A 22,383-nucleotide genomic window follows, 5' to 3' on the forward strand; every position below is an offset into this window, starting at 1 on the left:
TGTCATAGCATATAAAATCTGGTTATGATGGTTATACTTAGTTATACTGTCTATGCGCACTAATCGAATTGGCATTTTTCAATTATAAGCTGTATGAAGATATGTTAAAGTATATTTTTAATTGTGCTGAAATATATTTTGTCATCAACATGGGCGCGTTTTGCTTACATAAAGTGATTTTCACATTGTAGTCTTGTTAATGTTGTAATCAGGATATTCACTTTACTCCTACTTACTTATCCACTAATCGTGTCGAATATTAGCAATGGATAAACATAATAGTACAGAACTAATCAATTCGGACTTTTCGTTGTCCAAAAACGCTAGTTCTGATTCCTTGGATTCGGATTCAAAATCAAGTTCATTGAATTCTAAACACGGACAGGACTCCGTAAGTTTCCTAAAAGGATTAATTTATTCTTATTCAATGTATATTATAACAGTTCGCTTCCTCTGGCTTTAACCCGGCTTACCTGTGATTAGTTTACTGTCAGCTGTTGTGGGTGCTTTACGTTGTGTTGGAAATAAATAAAATATAAGTAACCATGAGCAAAGCAAAAACGATGCATGTTTGTTTGTTTGTTAATCGAATTCACAGTCAGAAACAGCACAGCAAATTGTTCCAGGCCTGTATAAAACACTATTATACTTTATTCAATACTATATTCATTGCAATCTCCACATGAATCAACTTTGCTAACAGCTATTCAGTACTAAATTCATTGCAATCTCCACATGAATCAACTTTGCTAACAGCATTTGTTTTTACAGCCTCATGTACTGGGTGACATTCAGTTACTGGAAGGTGAGAAGGTGATGGGAGTGGCTCGAGATGTGGCATACTTGTGTCCATACAACGGGCCTTCAAGAGGGGTCCTAAAAGTTACAAACTATCAGCTACACTTCAGACCTATGGATGCTGCAGCTATTCACAGTACATTAAATGTGCCGCTGGGTGTTGTAAGTAACATTTAAATACACTGTCTTTTAATTTTTTATACAAAAGATTTATATGAAAAATTAGTGTATGGTAAAAAAATTGTGAATCATAGTGTTGGTAGTAGCATTACCAAAGTAATACTTCTTTTCTCTTTCAATGACATCATGAAAGTCAGTCTAATATTTTATTGCATTTCATCTCCTCAAGGCTCCATCTTGTAAAACTCAATAAAGCTTACTCATCTTATTATCATATAGCAACATCTTGCTTGTAATTGGTCCAAAAGTGTGTTATTATCTAGTTGCTTGGAACATTCTCTGTTTACTACCCCATACAAAACGGAGAACATTCTCGAGAAAGTACAACTATACTTGTGTTTCATCTTTGATATACTAAATCTATGATTTGTACAGAGGATATTGGAACTAAACATGTTACAGTATAAGTATGTAACTTTACTTTTGTGTGGCATTAACCTTAGACACTTCATTCAATTCTTGTCTGATTTCAGGTCTTGTCTTTTTATTACTTATATAATAATTCAAGTCTTGGAGACCCTTTACATCTCTAAGCATTATTTTGATGATTGTTGTTTATTATACATTCATATATTTTAGGTTTACCACTAAGCAAAGAGAATTGATTGTAATATAGGTACAGTCTCTGAGACCCTTAGTTTGACATCCAATACAAATGGTGGATTTTGCAGTCACTGAATTGTCAAATGTCAACTTCTAACAGTCAAGAGTTACCACGAAATGTATGGAGCTGTTCAGTGCTAATCTTGTTTACCTGTCAAATTCGAAGCATAAAATTGTCTTGGATTTTACACATCTTACTCAATCAATGTATCTTTGCCACTAAGAGACTATTACATCTCTGCAGAATTTTAGTATTTGTACTTTTAGAGACTGTATAAATTTGACCACTAAAGTGCCCTTGAGCCCTATTTGCTAAAAAAAACACTGCCAATATGAATCATATAAGCATTGCGATTTTTTTATAATTTTTACAAGGCCATGCACTAGGATTTTTAATTGGCTTAGTTCTAATGTTTCTATTGAACTTATATTATTGTATTGTTAACTATTGTTTAAACTATGACATTTGTTGTGTCAGTTACATTTCATAGTGTGGAAGGATTACGCATAGAAGAGACACAGGGTTTGCCTGAAGTAATAACTAAAAAGTGTGTCACAGTTTCAAATAAATAGTGAAGCATTATACCTCTACCCACATTTCTGTCTTTAAGCTCTTATGAGTTTTCATTTATTTATAAGCCACATTCTCTTGCATGTGTGTGACAAGCGGCATATAATGCATTAACTAATTGATACTGAAATTATTTATACTCAATTTTTATGACAATTAAGTGGGGGGTATCATTAAATTTTCTTAACGGAGTAAACTTCAAATATGGAGCATCTATCTAAACCCTTCACTAGTACAGACAAGCCTACAACGTATTTGCCTATGACTTCATTTGTTGTTGGTCTTAGGGCACCCTGGAGGTTCATTTAGGACCTATGACGCCTATATGTTTTGAGCAAATGTCTTGGCTTTGTTTGCGTAGAATAATAATTTCAGTGGTTAAACTGTCATGTCCTTCCCCTTCCAAATTTCATTAAATATGTAACAGGCAGACAGTTACTTTCGCATTTATAGTATTAGTAGTAGACATGGGCCACCGCCTACGGCCTCGCGGTCCAAGAGGCCTCGCGCCTCAAATAAGTATAACTTGCGCCACCAGAGGACCTCACTAAATACACCTTGCCCACATATTGGTCTTGTCCCGCCACTGAGTAGGGATGATGGATGACTGAATGTGTTTGTTATATACTTACTTTACTCTTTGATTTGTTGTATGGAACACATTAAAATAACTTAATTTTATAGGTATCCCGAATTGAAAAAGTGGGTGGAGCTTCTTCTAAAGGCGAAAATTCTTATGGAATTGAAGTATTTTGCAAGGTAAAGTTATTTTTAAGATTGAGATTTATTTATTACACAACATACAAATGCAGTGCAAATACATTCATGTCAATTCGTAAGAATTTATATTGTTATCATCATAAATAAATTCAAATAGTAACATGATAATCCGGATAAATTCATTGCAATAATTATAAAATAGAAATTTGTAATTACATATGGTTCATAATGTAAAATAAAAATAATATTAAACATACATGCATTGCTTATCTTTTCCCTTGGGTAATACTAAAGGAAATATGCAGGATAACTGTATAAGGAAAAAACTTCATAAGTGTGTTGAGGCATGAATCGGCATGATAAAACAATGTCCATAACTGAACTTGTAACTAATATGGGAAAAAGTATTTTTTTTTTAAGGAAAACACTATTTACCAGAGAATGTCATTAATTACTATTAACTTCGATTCATTGGTTGATTTGATTGTTTATTTGACTCAATTTACCATTTGTTTATTTGTTATTATTATAATAATAATAATATATTGTTTGTGTATTATGTGTTTAGGAGTTAAGTATCTTCGTTTCATATTGAACTTCATTAAAACTTTGAATATATTTGTTTTGTTTTTACTTACTATGTTTTATTAATATGGGCAGAGGAACATCTGCACTAGATGAAAAAAAAGAAAACAGTAATACAAGTATAAGAATTAAAGTAGGCCTTGAGCGTTAAGAAATAGATACCATTCTGTAAAGAAAATAAATCTTAATGAAAAGATAACTTTCGATATACATCTAATAGTGAGCTTCAAATTGAAATCTACCCTGAATTTAGGCGGCACATATTTCAATTTTGACACTACATTTACACCTACAATAAATTTTGGATACTTCACTGCATTATATGCTACCAAGTGCTCAAGACCCATATCAGACCTCACGATCACAATTAGCCAAATATACAAAAAAATGTTCTCAGGACATGCGGAACCTGCGTTTCGCGCACAAGCAAGAGAATCACTCGCGGCGCGGCATTTTCGAGAAGTTGCAGCAGCTCGCGTTCCCGCTGTCGCACCGGCAGCCGCTGTTCGCGTTCAGCTACACGGAGAGCTTCTCGGAGGACGGCTGGCACGTGTACGAGCCTATCGCCGAGTTGAGGAGGATGGTGCGTATACTATTTTTTTTTAATACCACGACGGTGGCAAACTAGTATACGGCCCGCCTGATGGTAAGCAGTCACCGTAGCCTATAGACGCCTGCAACACCAGAGGTATTACATGCGCGTTGCCGACCCTTTAAAAACCTGTACACTCCTTTTTTGAAGAACCCCATACTGTAGCCCCTCGGGAAAACCTCGGCAGGAAGCTCATTCCACAGCCGAAGCGTTCGCGGGAGGAAATTCCTTTTAAACCGCACAGTACGCGATCATTTAGATTCTAGGGTGTGAGGATGAACGACGGCGAGCGGTGCGGTGATAGAAAGCGGTCGTTGGCATCATGTCAAACAATTCTTCAGAGCACAGTCCATTATACAAGCGGTAGAACACACACAAGGAGGCAAAGTCTCTCCTTAGACTTAAAGGTTCAATACTGCTTGTGAGTTTGGGATCGTCGACGATTCGTACAGCGCGCCTTTGGACTGAGTCGAATGGTCCAAGCTGGCATGCAGGTGCTCCTATACTATTACTATACTATTTTTGAAATACGTAAAGGGATTATTAACAATTTCACGGTCTTTTGAAATCGGGGCTCTAAGTCAACGGCCACTTCTATGTTAAGTGACCTACTGAAATTTACCCGATGAAGCTTTCTAAAAATCTTCAACGGCCACTTCTATGTTAAGTGACCTTTTCAAATTTACCCGATAAAGCGTTCTAAAAATCTTCAACGGACACTTCTATGTTAAGTGACCTATTAAAATTTACCCGAAGAAGCGTTCTAAAAATCTTTTCAGATTTTACTCATAATCATGAGCCCTTTTGATTATAATTTCTGGAAAAAAAGTGTCCCAGAAGAAGAAACGGACGGAGAAAGAATCAGCTGCCTGCTTGTAAGAGCTGGATATAGGTATTATAGTAACCTATGTTTTTGTGCAGATTCTGTAAATCTGTCCGTTTTTGAGTTGCAGCCAACATTATTTTCATAACAAACTTTTGCCCTTTTTATTTTCTAGGGCGTTAACAACGACATGTGGCGTATAACTCGCATAAACGACAAGTACGAAGTGTGCGACAGCTATCCCGCAGTATGGGCGGTGCCGGCGGCGGCCAACGACGAGCAGCTTCGCTCCGTCGCGGCGTTCCGGTCGCGCGGCCGGATCCCGGTGCTCGCCTGGATACACCCGAGCTCTCAGGCCACCATCACGAGGTGCAGCCAGCCCCTGGTCGGGGTGAGTACTGCAGACAGACCACTTGGTTGGCTAGTACAGTCAGGGTATTAAATATCGATACGGACAAACTGACAAAAACATGTACGGTCACGTCTGAAAATATCGATACAAAAAAGTGCCAAAAATATGTATACACGACTTTATTGCCCATATATTAAGGTAGTGTATACATATTAATGGCACTTTTTCGTATCGATATTTTCAGACGTGACTGTACAGTCAGCGTCAAATACTTTGTAGCAACCAAAGTAGTCAAATAGTTCGGTACACCATATATTTAGTATGGTGTACCGAACTATTTGGCCACTTTGACTGCTACAGAGTATTTGACGCTGACTGTACACAGTACCTTAATATATGTATAGGCATAAATATTTTTGGCACTTGGTCCGTATCATATATTTAATACCTTGACTGTACAGTCACGGACTTTAATTGTTGAGCCATTTAGGGTTTACTTTACATTTGATATTTCATACCGTTAGCATGGCAACCTCGGAATCCGTTACGTAGCGGATAAGAGTTCATATTAAATAAATGCAAACACATGAGGCCACTACCTCAGTGCACGCTGCTCAAATCTCTATACGCAACGCTTTTAACACTGACCACACTTGCGAATAGGTGCGAGCAATTTCGCTGTCGAATGCCGGATACATCTTCTCTCTGTGCAACACGCTACAGACTGATCTACTATTGATAATTTTATAATACCATCATAAGTGAAGTTAATTGTCTTTTCTCAACATTTTTAACCTTTCCACAGGTCAGCGGCAAGCGCAGCCGTGACGACGAGCGGTACATCCAGACGATCATGGACGCGAACGCTCAGGCGCACAAGCTGTTCATCATGGACGCGCGGCCGAGCGCCAACGCCATCGCTAACAAGGCCAAGGGCGGCGGGTAAGTGCCAACTGCCGATCCGAAGGAAGGTTTCATCCAATCAGATCGGTCAATACGTAAACTGTTTCTTTAGGTAATTAAATAAAGGTAAACAAACAATTCGTAAATTTTCGGTTAGATATAACATTTACTGCATTTAAGAGGTGGTGGCCGAGTGAATATGACGTTCGACTTTCAATCCGGAGGTCGCGTGTTCAAATCCTGCCTCGTACCAATGAGTTTTTCGGAACTTATGTACGAAATATCATTTGATATTTACCACTAGCTTTTCGGTGAAGGGAAACATCGTGAAGAAACCTGCATACATCTGCGAAGAAATTCAAAGGTGTATGTGAAGTCCCCAATCCGCATTGGGCTAGCGTGGGGACTATAGCCCGAGTCCTCTCGCACATGAGAGGAGGCCTGTGCCCAGCAGTGGTACTTATATAGGCTGAATTATTATATAGGGACCGTGCGCGTTGGAGGGTCTGCCATCGTGTGGTCTGCATCGGAACCATAAACAGGCACATTTACACGTCAAGTGTTTTCTTGTGCATAGTAGGTTCTGCCATCTTGTGGGCTACATCGGAACAATAAACCTCACAATTACGCTTCGCGCCATAAATCTGACAGCTCCTGTGCTGCCTCCTACAGTTCATGCACGCTCCCTATAACATTGACTGGTTAACCAACCAAATACTTTTAAAACCGCTTGGATGTGTTGCTGAGCGACCTGACTTTAACCTACATTATTTGATCACGTAATGTTTTCATCTACCCTCATGTAAGGGGTGCGCCGAGCGGATGCTGCCCTTGCCCTGTCATGGGACGCACGCAGAGGCAGCACCCGCCAGGGTGTAAGGACTATTTGAGAGTTGATGGAATCTGAAATGAACTGGGCTATTGGGTGAAAGCAATGGCCTGAATACTGGACTATGGGATAAAAAACCGGACGGCTGCCAAATATATAAAACGATATCCAATTTTATTTCTTCATTATTGTCGTTATTGAGTTCAAAGTATTAATATGTACTGTTCGTAAACAGGTACGAATCTGAGGACGCGTATCAGAACGCGGAGTTGGTGTTTCTGGACATACACAACATTCACGTGATGAGGGAAAGCTTGAGGAAACTAAAGGAATTATGCTTCCCACAGATCGATCAGACGAGGTAAGTGCGGGACCATTGTCACACTCGTCCTCACCAGTCAATTTCTAGTTGCATCCTGAATTAGAAACGGGGTTCGCATGGCAAACTCATCACAGGTTGAGGTTAAACACGCAAAGCTGAACGCAACTTAACTGCAATAGAGTCGGACCCAAATGACTTCGTGAATTCAGATTCCAACTTCGAGAATAAATAATAGAACTTGTCCTTATTGGGATCAAGTTTGTCAAGAATGCTTAAGCTTAGCCAAGGCCTCACGATTTCGTTTTTATGGTCTAAGATACGTTTTAAGGAATATCTATCCTCATCTGTTATCTATTTGTGATAAGAAATAAATGATAGATAATTTTCACATTGAAACATTGCAAATAGGTTTCGGTTCTTGTCTGATTTAATTTCTTGTCTTTTAATTATTTATATAAGAATTCAAGTCTTGTAGACCCTCTAAGAATAATTTAATGTTTTTTTTTTAAACTCTGACTCTTAGAGACTTAAACATCTCTAAAGAATTTTAGTATTTGTTGGTTTTATTTTTTTATCATAGTTTTTTTTTTGTGTAATTTGACATTTAGAGACATTATACATTTATTTCATAGATTCCATATTTGTAATTGTATTTTTATATTGTTTGTAAAAATGGACATGTAAAAGTGCCCCTGTGTCCTATTTGCTGAATAAATATTTGATATTTGCGTACGGTTGTCGTCCAGTCCATGGTTGCCTAAATTTTAGACAAAAATCGGTTAATGTAGGCAACCATGGACTGGCCCAACTTTTTAATAAGGAAACCTATTACAGTTAGATTATATATAAAATAAGCCTTCATAGGATATAATAAACGATTAAATAACAATAAAAAAGTAAACATTTTTTTTTTTGTCTGTCCCTACGCAATTTTACTAAGCAACCTATTTTCAATGTGACAATGTGAATATTATCTATCATTTATTTCTTATCACAAATAAATAACAAATGAGGGTAGATATTCCTTATAACGTATCTCCTACTCTTAGACTAAAATCAGTGGCAAAGCATCGGCAGACAAACATTTAGTTTTAAGATCTTGATCCCTTTACACGGAGCAGATGACCAAAACTCATAATTTAAACTAAACAGCTATTGGTGAAAAAAGGTTTCTTAAGCTCCTAAGTACTATTCATCAAGCACCTATGCGATGGACTGACCAAATCAAATCTACTATGAATCCCAACCATGAAAAATGGCGAAAAATCGTACGGCAAGCAACATCGGCGCCTGATGTCAGCAGTTGACCACGACGCTCTGCAAAGAGTACAACGACAAAGAAGAAGCACTTTTCGTGGCATTTTTACATTATGAGGTTAAAGGGTCTAGCCGCAATCCTATAGTGAAACTGCCCCTGGCTGAAATGTATACCTTTCTTAGAAGCGTTAATTGGTCTTATTATAAGATATCATTTTACAATATTTCAAGCCTGGAATTCCCTTGGTTTGGATAAAAAAACGAAAATATATAAAATCTTTTTTAATTTTTCTAAGCTTAACTAATGGTTAGATTTCTTTGAAATTCGGATTATACATGGCACTAATAGCAATACATTTTCAAAAAAAAAATCAAGGTTCTAACTTATTTACAAAAGCCTAAAAAAATATTTTTTTTTGTTTAATTTTTTTTTTTATTATTTACAAGAGGGCGACAACCTCAATTTTTAGGTATTTACTGCACAATACAATATTGTATGAAATATATTTTTTTCATAAAAATCCATTTGTGGCAACAAGGTAAAAATGTCTTACTAATGCAGGCCATTCGACTTAAGGCGTCTGTAGGTTACACATTGGGCCAACGTACTTGGCTCATTGTGTACTTCCGCCTTTACAACCATTTAGTAGGTATTAACGAGCAGCAGCTAGTCGAGCAGAAAAATTGTTTACACTAAGTATATATTTTTTAATGCAGTATTGCGTATTTCATAATAGGAATGTTTACGTAGTTACGTACAGCAATGGTAGATTACATACCGAGGCCAATAAAATAAGAAATGTCTCAGAACACATCGGACTCGCCCATGAAGGGTTCCCTACCATTTATGACGTATTAAAAAAAACTACTTACTAGATCTCGTTCAACATTTTACCACTTTGGACACACATTTTACCACTTTGGAAGTGTCTCTCGCACAAACTATTCAGTTTAGAAAAAAATGATATTAGAAACCTCAATATCATTTTTGAAGACCTATCCATAGATAATATTTTTATTTTATGACGTATGAAAAAAACTACTTACTAGATCTCGTTCAAACCAATTTTCGGTGGAAGTTTGCATGGTAATGTATATCATATATTTTTTTAGGTTTTTCATTCTGTTATTTTAGAAGTTACAGGGGGGGGGGGACACACATTTTTTTTCACTTTGGAAGTGTCTCTCGGGCAAACTATTCAGTTTAGAAAAAAATTATATTAGAAACCTAAATATCATTTTTGAAGACCTATCCATAGATACCCCACACGTATGGGTTTGATGAAAAAATATTTTTTGAGTTTCAGTTCTAAGTATGGGGAACCCCCAAAATTTATTGTTTTTTTTTTCTATTGTGTGAAAATCTTAATGCGGTTCATAGAATACATCTACTTACCAAGTTTGAACAGTATAGCTCTTAAAGTTTCGGAAAAAAGTGGCTGTGACATAATCGGACAGACAGACGGACATGACGAATCTATAAGGGTTCCGTTTTTTGCCATTTGGCTACGGAACCCTAAAAATAAATCAAGGTTCTAACTTATTTACAAAGGCCTAAAAAAATATTTTTTTTTTGTTTAATTTTTTTTTAATTATTTACAAGAGGGCGACAACCCCAATTTTTAGGTATTTAATGCACAATACAATATTGTATGAAATAGTACATTACGATACAAGTGCGAAAAATAGGAAATTCGAAACGAGTGGCGATAAATTAAAACACGACCGAAGGGAGTGTTTTAAATCGACACGAGTTGCGAATTACCTATTCGCACGTGTATCGTACAACGTTTTACAGTACATATGGCCCTTTAAATGTTCGACACAGTAACGTAATATGCTACTTCTCGCACTAGTGCTATAAAGTAGCCCCATATGTACTGTAATATATTTTTTTCATAAAAATCCATCTGTGGCAACAAGATAAAAATGTCTTACTAATGCAGGCCATTCGTCTTACGACCATTAATCATAAAATATAGATACATTCTCGACATATGTCTAAGAAGGTATATAGATGCTTCATAAAGTATGATGGCGAAAAGAGGGGCATTTTTACCTTGTTGCCACAAATGGATTTTTATGAAAAAAAAATATTTCATACAATATTGTATTGCGCATTAAATACCTAAAAATTGAGGTTGTCGCCCTCTTGTAAATAATTAAAAAAAAAATTTTAACAAAAAAAAATATTTTTTTAGGCCTTTGTAAATAAGTTAGAACCTTGATTTTTTTTTTGAAAATGTATTGCTATTAGTGCCATGTATAATCCGAATTTCAAAAAAATCTAACCATTACTTTAGCTTAGAAAAATAAAAAAAGATTTTATATATTTTTGTTTTTTTATCCAAACCAAGGGGATTCCAGGCTTGAAATATTGTAAAATGATATCTTATAATAAGGCCAATTAACGCTTCTAAGAAAGGTATACATTTCAGCCAGGGGCAGTTTCACTATAGGATTGCGGCTAGACCCTTTAATTCTCTCTAGAGTATCCTTCACTTGTATGTAAAATTCTCATTTCAGATGGTTCAGCGGTATAGAGGCTAGTTGTTGGCTGAAACACATCAAATGCATCTTGGCCGGCGCTGTGCGGATTGTTGACAAGGTATACTTAATACTAGTACGAGTAATTATAAATAAACATTTAAAAATAAGATTGTGATAATTTTATTTACCTACTGTCGTTTTATGTTTTAAATCAGCATATGTGTCGAAGTCTAGTTAAAGGTCTTTGTCGCTTACCATAACAATGATGACAGATTTGCTGGTAACCTGTCAAGGCGTCCTTATGACAAAGAGAATTTGAAATAGAGGTTTATTGACAAAGAAAACTTTGTTGCTAAGTAAATTTACTGCCCTCTTTCGACGCATAATTAAAACTTTTAGAACGCCATTTGACTTCGATCCTTATTCGTTCACTGATATGCGTTCAATTTGTTAAATATCAAAAAGTGGCGACATCTTACCGGGCACTACCTAATGGTTATGGCGCTATCGCTTGAAACAATGCTGCCTTTGATCTTTGATCTATTAGATGGCGCCACTTTTTGATATTTAACAAATTTAACTCATATCAGTAAAAGAATAAGGATCGAAGTCAAATGGCGTTCTAAAAGCTTTAATATGTATCGAAAAATGGCAGTAAATTTACGTCGCTACAAAGTTTTCTTTGACAATACACCTCTATTACAAATTCTCTTTGCTTATGGCAAGCGACAAAGTGGGATGTTTTGTCGGCCGCGGACACAAATATTATACCCCTTATGTTTTTTTAAACAATTTTAACACCAACAACATCTGTTGATAGGTTGAGAACCACAAGACGTCAGTGTTGGTCCACTGCTCGGACGGCTGGGACCGCACGGCGCAGCTCACGGCCCTCGCGATGCTCATGCTGGACCCTTACTACCGCACGCTCCGGGGCTTCGAGGTCCTCATAGAGAAGGAGTGGCTCTCGTTTGGACACAAGTTTCAGCTGGTAAGGTTGCAAGTCCGATGTTAAAAAATTCCTTTTGAGTTATTTCGTTGTATCCGAACGTTTTCTATCTTTCCTTCTTCCTCGCGTTGTCCCGGCATATTGCCACGGCTCATGGGAGCCTGGGGTCCGCTTGACAACTTATCCCAAGATTTGGCATAGGCACTAGTTTTTACGAAAGCGGCTGCCATCTGACCTTCTAACCCAGAGGGTAAACTAGGCCTGGTTGAGATTAGTCCAGTTTCCTCACGATGTTTTCCTTCCCCGAAAAGCGACTGGTAAATGTCAAATGATATTTCGTACATAATTTCCGAAAAACTCATTGGTACAGATTTCAGATTTTTATTCATAAAACATAGTATTTTACATGTCAAAATTAGGTTGGTACATAAAACAATTTCTTTACAGAAAATTAGGCACATAAGTAAGTAGGCGCTACGAGCCGGGGTTTGATTCCGCGACCTCCGGATTGCAAGTCGCAGGCTCTAACTTACTGCTAGGCCACCAGCGCTTTCTATCAATAAAATATATATATCATCTTTGGTGTGAGCTTTTATGGCTGACTGTGCTTTTATTCCCACAGTCAACTAATACTCATTAGTTTTAAAACCCCAAACACAATAGGGGGCATTACTGCATTCTTCTGCCGCCAGAGTGCCGATCTAAATCTAAATCTATCCTTTAATAACATGACAATACGAGTCCGTGCACGCGTCTTCGTAAATGACACGATCTATCAACCTAGTGAAACTGATAAGAATGATTTTTCCATTTTCCATCATATGAAAATCTTTTTTTTTTTTTTACATTTATTTTATTAATTCGATTTATATGTAGAAGTCTGGATGAATATATTAGCCTTTGTGATAAAAACAAAGAAGTATAATATAAATGTTGCCCACAGCGTATAGGACACGGCGACGAACGCCACTCTGACGCCGACCGCTCTCCAGTATTCGTGCAGTGGGTGGACTGCGTGTGGCAGCTACAGCAGCAGTTCCCTACAGCGTTCGAGTTTAGCGAGCGACTGCTCATCACCATACTGGATCACCTCTACTCGTGCAGATTCGGCACGTTCCTGTTCAACACTGAGAGGGAACGAGTCAAAGAAGGTTAGCTGTCTCCTTCACAGGTTGTTAAGCTTCCAGCTAATATGCCACAATAAAAATTGTGCACTGGGTGGACTTTGTGTGGCAGCTACAGTAGCAGTTCCCTACAGCGTTCGAGTTCAGCGAGCGACTGCTCATCACCATACTGGATCACCTCTACTCGTGCAGATTCGGCACGTTCCAGTTCAACACCGAGAGGGAACGAGTCAAAGAAAGTTAGCTGTCTCATTCACAGGTTGATAAACTTCCAGCAAATATGCCACAATAACAATTGTGCAGTGGGCTGACTGCGTGTGGCAGCTACAGTAACAGTTCAGCAAGCGACTCCGTATTACCATACTGGGCCATCTCTACTTGTGTAGATTCGGCACGTTTCTGTTCACTCGGACGCTGTTACTAAATTAACACATGTTTAGGAAATCGGTCAGTTTACAACAAATACTACAAGTAAAGACGTAACGGAAGATCTGTGTCGCTCAATTCTGGAAACAACTGGGAACAAATGGCACCCAAATTACGTTATGTACCGCAAAAACCCGCAGCCAGATAACATTCCTATTTACTTTGCAAGTATGAATTGTTCTGTTCATAGTGAAGGGATAGAGATCTTGTTATATTAGGTTCATGACGAGAGTTTACATTTATTGACTTTGATTTTTAGCCAAAATGTATCAATAATATAACTGTATTCGTCTGTTATAGAGGTGAGAACCAAGACGGTGTCCCTGTGGTCGTACATCAACAGCCGGCAGGACTTGTACCTGAACCCGCTGTACTGGGGCCCGGCGTCTTCAGCGCCCGCGTCCCCGCCCGGACCCTACTCGCGGCCGCAGGTATATATTATATTATTATCATCAATCATCATCATTACAGGGTTTGGTGACTGTGGCAGAGAAAGCTTATACCACCTGAGGTTCCAGTCCCGGTTTGCTCTATCTCATTAAACCAGGCTTGGTAGCCTTCTCCCCTCCACAACTCGCTTGCCTCATCCATCACGGTCTTCAGTTAAGGTTTCCCAGGCATGGTGGTCGATTTCAAATGCTGACATGTCTCGCATAAAACAGTCTTTAAAGCGCAGCATCGGTCTTCCAAAGTTCCTTTTAGCATACGCAACTGCACCAAGCAAGACACGTCGAGGTATTCTAGAGGTTTCCATCCGGTGCACATGACCCAGCCACCCCAAGCGTCTCTGTTTGAGAAGAGCGGCAAGACTGGGCTATTGTTACACTGGACTGGGATATTGTTTAATACAACAGTTGAAAGCTAATGCGTGAACTGCACTTGGTTTTTTATACGATTAATATTCATTTTGGTAATTTTTAATGTTTGTCAAGTCTGTTTTTAAAACTGTTCACTGAAGGAGCATTTCTCACTGCTTCTGGTAATTTATTCCCCTCGCGCACGACGCGGGATTGCTTGTGCTGGGAACGCGAGTAATCTTTAAGCGGTGGCCTCTTAGACGATGATTCTTGCTCATTACAAACAGGTCCTTAAGTTCAGATTAGTCGTAATAATTATGTATGATCTTGAAAGTTTCAATGAGGTCACCACGCTGTCTTCTTCGCTCCAGGGTTATCAAACCAAGGCTGGCAAGTGGCAAGCCTTTGGCCAGAGTGGAAAATAGGATTTATTGTGGTTCCTCCTTACCGGATTTTTCACGATGTTTACCTTTTTCCAAGAGGCAGCTTGTAAATGGAAAATGATATTACGTACATAAGTTCCGTAATAGCGGTCACTAGTGAGGAAGCCGCACGCCTTCAGGATAGGTCACTGGCGCTCAAACGTTACTGAGAGCCATTATGCTTGACATATTCAGGTAATTTGGAGCTCCGTAATCACTACATAAACGGGAAACTGTATTTGTGTTACACACATTTCTCCTAAAGTGACGTTGAAAGCATCTGGGTTTGCTTACAAATATTGGCTCATACCGAGTGCAATTTTTCATAGCATTATATGTATAGTTCATGTCATCCACGATGACGCGCAAATTTGTCAAATCTAGCCTTTAATAACATGACATTACGTGTCAAGACACGCGTCTTCGTGAATGACACGATGTGTAATTGTGTGTAAGATTTGATACACATGTATTTTATTCAGGTGGTACTTGTGCCGGTGGCATCGCTTAGGGTCATCAAGCCGTGGAAGGCGTTATATTGCCGATGGAACCCTACAATGAGACAGCAGGTTTGTGTGATATTTATTAATTATTATATAACTATTTCACGTTTATAACTGTAGTCAAAGATACAAATGTTGAAATAGTTATCATAGTGTTATTATTGGTACCTATATCAAGTTTGACTTATAACCGATTTAATCCAGATACCATGCTTCGATAAGGATTTTATTGTTTCATTTACTCGTATATTTCTCTTTCAATATTCTTATCTAATTGTTGCTGTCGAAAAACTGAAATACAATAGTATGTTGCAGTCAGTTCTAGAGTCTGCTCGGAAAGAGAAGAGTCGTGAAATGTATTAGGCCCCATACATTCCACGACTCTTCTCTTTCCGCATAGACTCTAGTACCTTTGCATTACACATGTACAATATTTTTGAATGGGTGAAATTATAACTTTCTTCTTTTCCTCCTGTTACCTCCTGCTGGGGTGTAGGGCTTGAACCATTTTCTTCCAATGACTCCGGTCCTGAGCAGCTTGGGTAACCTCCTCCCACCCCATCCCCAATACACCCAACTCTCGCTCCACGGAACGGCGTCAAGTAGATTTAGGGCGACCATGTTACCGTTTTCCAGGCATCTTCCTGGTGGGTGTCAGGCTTTCTGGGGATATGCCCAATCCAATGCCTTTTGCGCGGCTTGTGTACGGGTGCTTGTCCGATTATTCTCCATAATGATAACCAGAGCCCGTACATTTCATGCCGTTGACGCAAAAATGACGTAATTTAACATACAGGGAGTTTTATTTATAACATTACACAATTTAGATAACTAACATATTGACGCGTAGCGTATAAATATTTGTAACGTAAAATAAACTGTTAAAACTCAAAAATATGTATTATTTCATAAACTAATAATCTATTATTTAGTTGATTTGATTGGCAATAATTATGAAAGTCAGTTAGACGTTTCTCTACTGACTGTCAACTATCTGTATCAGTTGACTAAAGATGTTGTCAACTAATTAATTATTACGAAAATACTAATTGGAATCATACTATATTCAGCGTGCCGTAATTTTTCCGTCAACGGCATGACATGTACGGGCCCTGATGATAACTTAAAAGCGTATAACTAGACTTAAATCGACCGGGATATAAACCGTGATAACCTTTTATATTGTTTTTTTTGAGCTCCCGATATTTCGACGCAGTTACATGCATCTTGTTCACGGGTAACTGGAGATAGCGGGTGGGTGTCAAAGTTGTGTAGACCGCGCTCGGTCTACCCTCATTCGTGCGTGTTAAGTGTAGTGAAACTAACCGTGAATCATTCAAAACTGTCATTAAAAGCGTATAATTTATAGTACATTATGCAACGATGGGGGTAAGTGAAATTTTGGTAATTCCCGTCAGCTGCAGGCTGGAGGGAATTAAAGACCCGAGTTTGCAATATTCTTACCTCCGGAGTTACATAAAAATGTTTTTCATCACATTTCTGAAGAAAAAACTAGATTTTAAGCGAAATAATTCTTAAATACGGTGACATATAAAACATTCGTCCGCCATTTTGTATTTTCTTGACAGGTTAGGTATCGAAGGCATTGACCATTTCGGCATTCAGCCACTATGTCAGCCACTGGAAATTATGTAGAAATATTTTAAAAGGCTGTTAAATTAATCGAATTAAATAATTTTAAATATAAGAAAAATTAAATAATAAACTACATTATTTTAAAAGTAAACTTACATGGCTCCCTAGGGAGCTATAGCTTTTTTTCACAATCCATAACTCCCGTGGGAACAATATAGCCCTTTGTCCTTCAGTACACCTGCATGAAATAAGATCTTTTTGCAACAGGACCCAGTATTCCAACGGAGCCGCGAGCTGGTAGCGCTCCGAGCGCAGCTGGAGGCCGCGGTGGCGGCGGCCGCGGGCGACCACGCGGCGCGCCAGCACCGCCTCGCGCTCACGCCGCCGCGCGTCGCCAGCCCGCACCACGTCTAACATGCCACGTCGGGTCGTATGTATTCGAGAACGGCTACGTCAGACTGCCACGTCATTATATCATAATGGTTGTTGTGTGTACAATTATTGCTGCCAGAGACTGATCAAACTTTGTATTAACCAAGCCGAGCCCAGCTCACGCCGCCACGTAGGATAACACACACCACGTCTAACCTGCATGAGGTCTTACTTAACATTTAATAACGGCTACGTCAGAAGCGAGTCGGTCAATCATGTCATTATGTACACCCAGCAGCAAAATATCCATTTTATGAATGAATTCACTATACAACGTGTACCCATCCAACTTTCAGTGGCTGATGTAACACGTTGTATTATTATTTAACAAAACGGTACTTAATCGTGTATAATCAGTGTTTCGGAGGTAAATTTATAAACTTATTACTTTTGTTAAATAATAATGAGTTTAAATCGCGAAAGCTTTAATAAGTGGATTCATTATATGTACATGCAATTTTGTTGAGCATTGTATCGTCGGGTCGCGTGATTCACTGCGCTTTAGAATATAACTGCTGTGTAAGAGATCAAAGCCTTTGAAATCTATCTAGACGCTCTTCGACTATCATTTTAGAGCAGTTTTTCAACGTTCATCATGATATAGCCCCTTCAGTAACTTACTGAGGCTTTGCAATACCTCGCTGCCCCTCGCCTCAAAATCTTCAGATCTCGTTACGTGTATACCATGTTGGTGGTGAAATTATCCACATTTTGGTACATAATGGTACCCTCCATAAGACAGAAACACAAACTTTTTGAGATTTTCCTTGAGATCTATGACCGATATCGAGGTTAGTGAGGGACCTACTTCAGTGAGGGACGTTCTATTTGTAACTGGCTCGTATATTATGCAATATTCCTGTTATATTTAAATATTTTATTAAAACATATATTTTCCTTTCTAGTTTCAGAATTTTGACCGAAGTTTTATATTTACAGTCGAGAGACACATAGTTACAAGATGCTTGGCAATGGCAAATCAAATGTTATTTTTCGCTAGTATATTATGTGATTAAATATTTGTACTCTAACATTATATTTAGACTCAACCAAAAATAATTAAAAGATGTCTGTATTTTATATTAATGCATTTACCCGTTATATTCACTATTAAGTTGCTCATTGACGGTAGTGACGGTATCGGCCTGTCAGAACAAAATGTGACAGTTCCGAACAACTGACAGACCGAAACCGTCCGGCGGACTGTTAATCAGTGGGCCCCTTTACAGATGTAGAACATAATTGTTTTCCATCTTATTTTCTCGGTAACGTTCGTATTTGTATTTCAGTCAACCTCAGTACTTTTTGTATCGAAACTGTCTGAAATAGCAAGACACGTTTGTACGTTTCTGTGAAAATAAGATGGAAAATAATTATGCACTATATCTCTACTTACATAAAAGGCTTACTTAGTGTATATGAGTTAAACTTTAGTTGTACCGAAATTTTACCGAAAACTCGGGCAACTGTGGTCTAAATTTATATGTCTAACGCTTGTAACACGAGCGTACATTTACATAAATAACATTAAGTCTTATAATTTAAGAAGGTTATATTTAATAAATAAAAAAAACTACAACTCTGGCATCGTAGGTGAACTGTTGCAGTAAAGTTGTTTGAGTTTACGGTACTTTTTAAATGTGACATTTTCAGGCTAAAGAAACCACATAGTTTGCTTTAATTATTATTCTATAAGCATCTGTATAACAGTAGCATCTTATTTCGAACCGTCAATATGTTACCTAAGGTTACTTTTTCTTGAAAACGGCACATTGTGAAACGGACTGAAGTTATAGTGTAGTTAATAATGTACTTATGCATATGTTCTCTTAGCTCTAGTTATAATTTGCCTTCCTATTTGTTAATCAGCCCAGTATAAAATCCACTCTGCACCTTCTCTCGGTTCGTCTCGTTCGTCTCACGGAGTGCATATGTTTTACTGGATCCGAAACGCAACGTGATTTTCATCTGAACATTGGGATTGGGATCAAAGAGAATTCGAAATAGAGGTGGATTATCAAGGAAAATTTTGTAGCCACTGTAAATTTACTGCCATGTTTAAACACATGTTTAAAACTTTTAGAACGCCATTTGTGTTTGATCCTTATTATTTTATCAGTGAAAGGATAAGGATCAAAGTCAAATAGCGTTCTAAAAGTTTTAGTCATGTATCGAAAGATGGCAGTAAATTTACTATGGCTACAAAGTTTTTTTGACAGTCCACCTCTATTTCAAATTCTACAATTACTGTTGAGAGGGACGATCATTACAATTCGATTTTTTTAGCATTAGAAAAAAGGTAAACAATCTGGACACATCATTTTATTCAAAAACGCTTAAAAAAACAGTAAACAGTACTTATGAAGTAAAAGAATGTAAATGATCGTGTATGATTTACAATTGTTACATATTTGCCGTGACTTATTTTTCAAAAGTGTTAATCAATAAAAAGACACGTCTAAATCACTTACCTTCTTTCTAATGCTAAGAAAATGAACTATAAAAAATAGCCAAAACTCACTAATTACTACCACAAGTTCAGAACCATAGTGAACTTCTAACAAAACAAGATTGATTTTTGTTTACTTATTTTTGTAATTAGTGATTTTCGGTTGTCACCTTACGATATTGTTTAGCTACCCCACAATTATCTTATCATATAATTTCGGGGGCCTAGCGAATGCACTTCGCCCCATAGGGATCCTTTGCGCAATTACGCCCTTAAAAATAATTCGTCAACTACTCAAGAGCGTTTTTGACCATCTCCATGTACTGGATAAGGGCCACAGTTTTGAATTCCTTTGGTTCCAGGTAGCCTGCTCCAAAGTCCTTCATTCTTTGTCTGGCGAGGGCGTGACATTCACACATTATGTGTTTTACTGTATCTTCGTCTTCGCCAGACATGCGACAATCGGTGTTGTCAGAGTGTCCCATCGTGGCCAAAACTCCTTTGACCCACGGTTAGGTAAAAAGTTTACATGTACATACGACCGTGATGTGGGTTGAAACTTTCGCACACCCTCCCTGTAACTTTATCCGCCTTTTCATCAAACCTATTGTACCACAAGTCGTCACGAGGCTTTTCACTGCCAAATCATTCATTTTCTGTACTGTGTGTGTATATGCCAAAATAACTTTGTTCAAGGCGTACTGTCAGGCGTTCTACACTAGCCAGCTGTGGTACCATTTCACGAAACGATCGTTCAATAGACTTCGAGTACAGTACAACAACGCGTTTCGTGCAATGTTACGGCTACCGTGGCGGTGTAGTGCGTCTGGTATGTTCGCCGAGAACAGAGTAGATGACTTTTACGCTATAATGCGTAAAAGGCACTGGTCGTTTGTCGGGAGAGTGAGCGAAACGGCGAACAGTATTGTTAAAGTAGTGTATACAACCTGCTACTGTATGAGCAAGGTTTCCCCGCTGCACCTATATAATTAGTCTTAATTTTAATTGTATATTTTAATTGTATATTTTATTTTATTGTATTGTTGCTTTATTGTAATTTAATGGGTTAATACCTGAATAAATAACATTTTTATTTATTTATTTTATTTATTTTATATGTCTAAATGTCTCATTATGGTAAACTAGTTTTTCTTCTGGTACCGGTCACTGGATTAATACTATTGATGTGATGTGATTGAATATTGTTGTTGATTTTTGCATACTTTTGTAGGCATTCATTTTCGAATACAAAGGAGATGATCAGTATGTGAATTTTGGCTTAGTCACACATTTGAAAAAGAGAGTTTATTTTGCTTGGCCATAGAAACGTAATCAGAGAAAAATATAAGACTTTGTTAAAATGATAATAGTTATGTCGGCCATGTTTGTTTAATTTTCTTGACTCTTCGTGGTACATACTGTTGTAAAACCTCATATATGTAATTTATTTTTACACTGTGTTATTATTATATGTATTATGGTACCTGTAAACATTTATTGTATTGTTTTAATTGATTATGAGTAGAAACATAGGTTACTCGTGTAGTGCCAAACATATCGTTATATTCCCGATGGATATGCTGAAGCATTTGTTGAATATATTATCTGCAGTTTTCTTCAAATTATTTATAAATGCTCGCATTTTTGGCGAATGGAACGAATGAACAAATAGTATGGGATATAAAGCTGCACGGGCTTTGGCAGAGTGTGGAAATGTCATCATAAACGTCAAATTTCTATTGAAGTTTGTAATGACACTTGTGCACTTTGTTCTGTCAAAATCTCTACAGAGTTGAGTTGCGGACTCAGTGTAAGGCCTGAGTGGACGCTCGAGTTGGGCGACTTGGGCGTGCAGCGGGGCGCGGCGTGTGGCGTCATGGCGTGCAAATTAAACAAACGCAAATGTATAGGTGCGGCCTTAGTGCACGCTGCTCAAATCACTCGCTCGACGACGACGGGAGCTCGACGCCACGCTACACGCCCGGGCCGAACACTCCGCTTCGAGCGTCCACTCAGATCTTACACTAAGAATTATATTATAATTATATATTTAAAGTCATTGACTACAGCTAGTGCTACAAACACTGCTCAGTGGCCGTGTTGACAGTACTTTTGATATGGCGTATATTTTAAAATCGCAACGTGTATGGGTTTCCAAACATTGTAGGGAGGAAATCACAGTACCTGGTAGGCATAACATTTCATAGTAAACGACTATTATAATTACTAAGTATTACGTTGAATAAGTACAATGTCTTTCTTTCGTTCATTGATGTATATTCATTCAATAACAGCCCGTTTACCTTAATTTATGCATTAATCGTAATTTTCATGTGGCGTTATATCTCTTCATTAAGAATCGTCGCTTACAGATAATTCTTAACTGTGTAAATGTTATCTGTTAATTGACGCAAAAAAAAATATTGTAAATAAATTTCGTTTAAGTAAATAAATATTAAACTTGTACCCAAGTTATTGTATAAATTGTAGTTTCATTCTCCGCCTGTTTAATTATTAATTTTTTCACGGTTTTATTGAATTGTTGTCAATAAACATAAGTCTTATTTTTAGTATTTACCCCAAATTTAAAAACAGTTTAGTTTGATGTGCTATCGACCATTAAAGTCCTTGTATATCAAACATCCGTTTAAAATTTTATC

The 22,383-nt window shown here is 37.7% G+C and overlaps 1 protein-coding gene across 1 annotated transcript; it reads left to right on the top strand.

Annotated features, from left to right (window-relative positions):
• Nucleotides 1-21: 21 nt before the first annotated feature.
• On the top strand, nucleotides 22-22,207 carry LOC133523110 (myotubularin-related protein 2). Its single transcript, XM_061858623.1, has 13 exons — nucleotides 22-391; nucleotides 772-960; nucleotides 2,837-2,911; nucleotides 3,855-4,040; nucleotides 5,048-5,263; nucleotides 6,030-6,166; nucleotides 7,192-7,317; nucleotides 11,062-11,143; nucleotides 11,846-12,016; nucleotides 12,918-13,125; nucleotides 13,825-13,955; nucleotides 15,226-15,312; nucleotides 17,110-22,207. The coding sequence occupies exons 1-13, from the start codon at nucleotides 266-268 to the stop codon at nucleotides 17,254-17,256; spliced, it is 1,881 nt and encodes a 626-aa protein (XP_061714607.1). The 5' UTR covers nucleotides 22-265; the 3' UTR covers nucleotides 17,257-22,207.
• The last annotated feature ends 176 nt before the right edge of the window (nucleotides 22,208-22,383 follow it).

The sequence above is a fragment of the Cydia pomonella genome, chromosome 1, assembly GCF_033807575.1.
Source record: "Cydia pomonella isolate Wapato2018A chromosome 1, ilCydPomo1, whole genome shotgun sequence".
Classification (NCBI taxonomy): domain Eukaryota; kingdom Metazoa; phylum Arthropoda; class Insecta; order Lepidoptera; family Tortricidae; genus Cydia; species Cydia pomonella.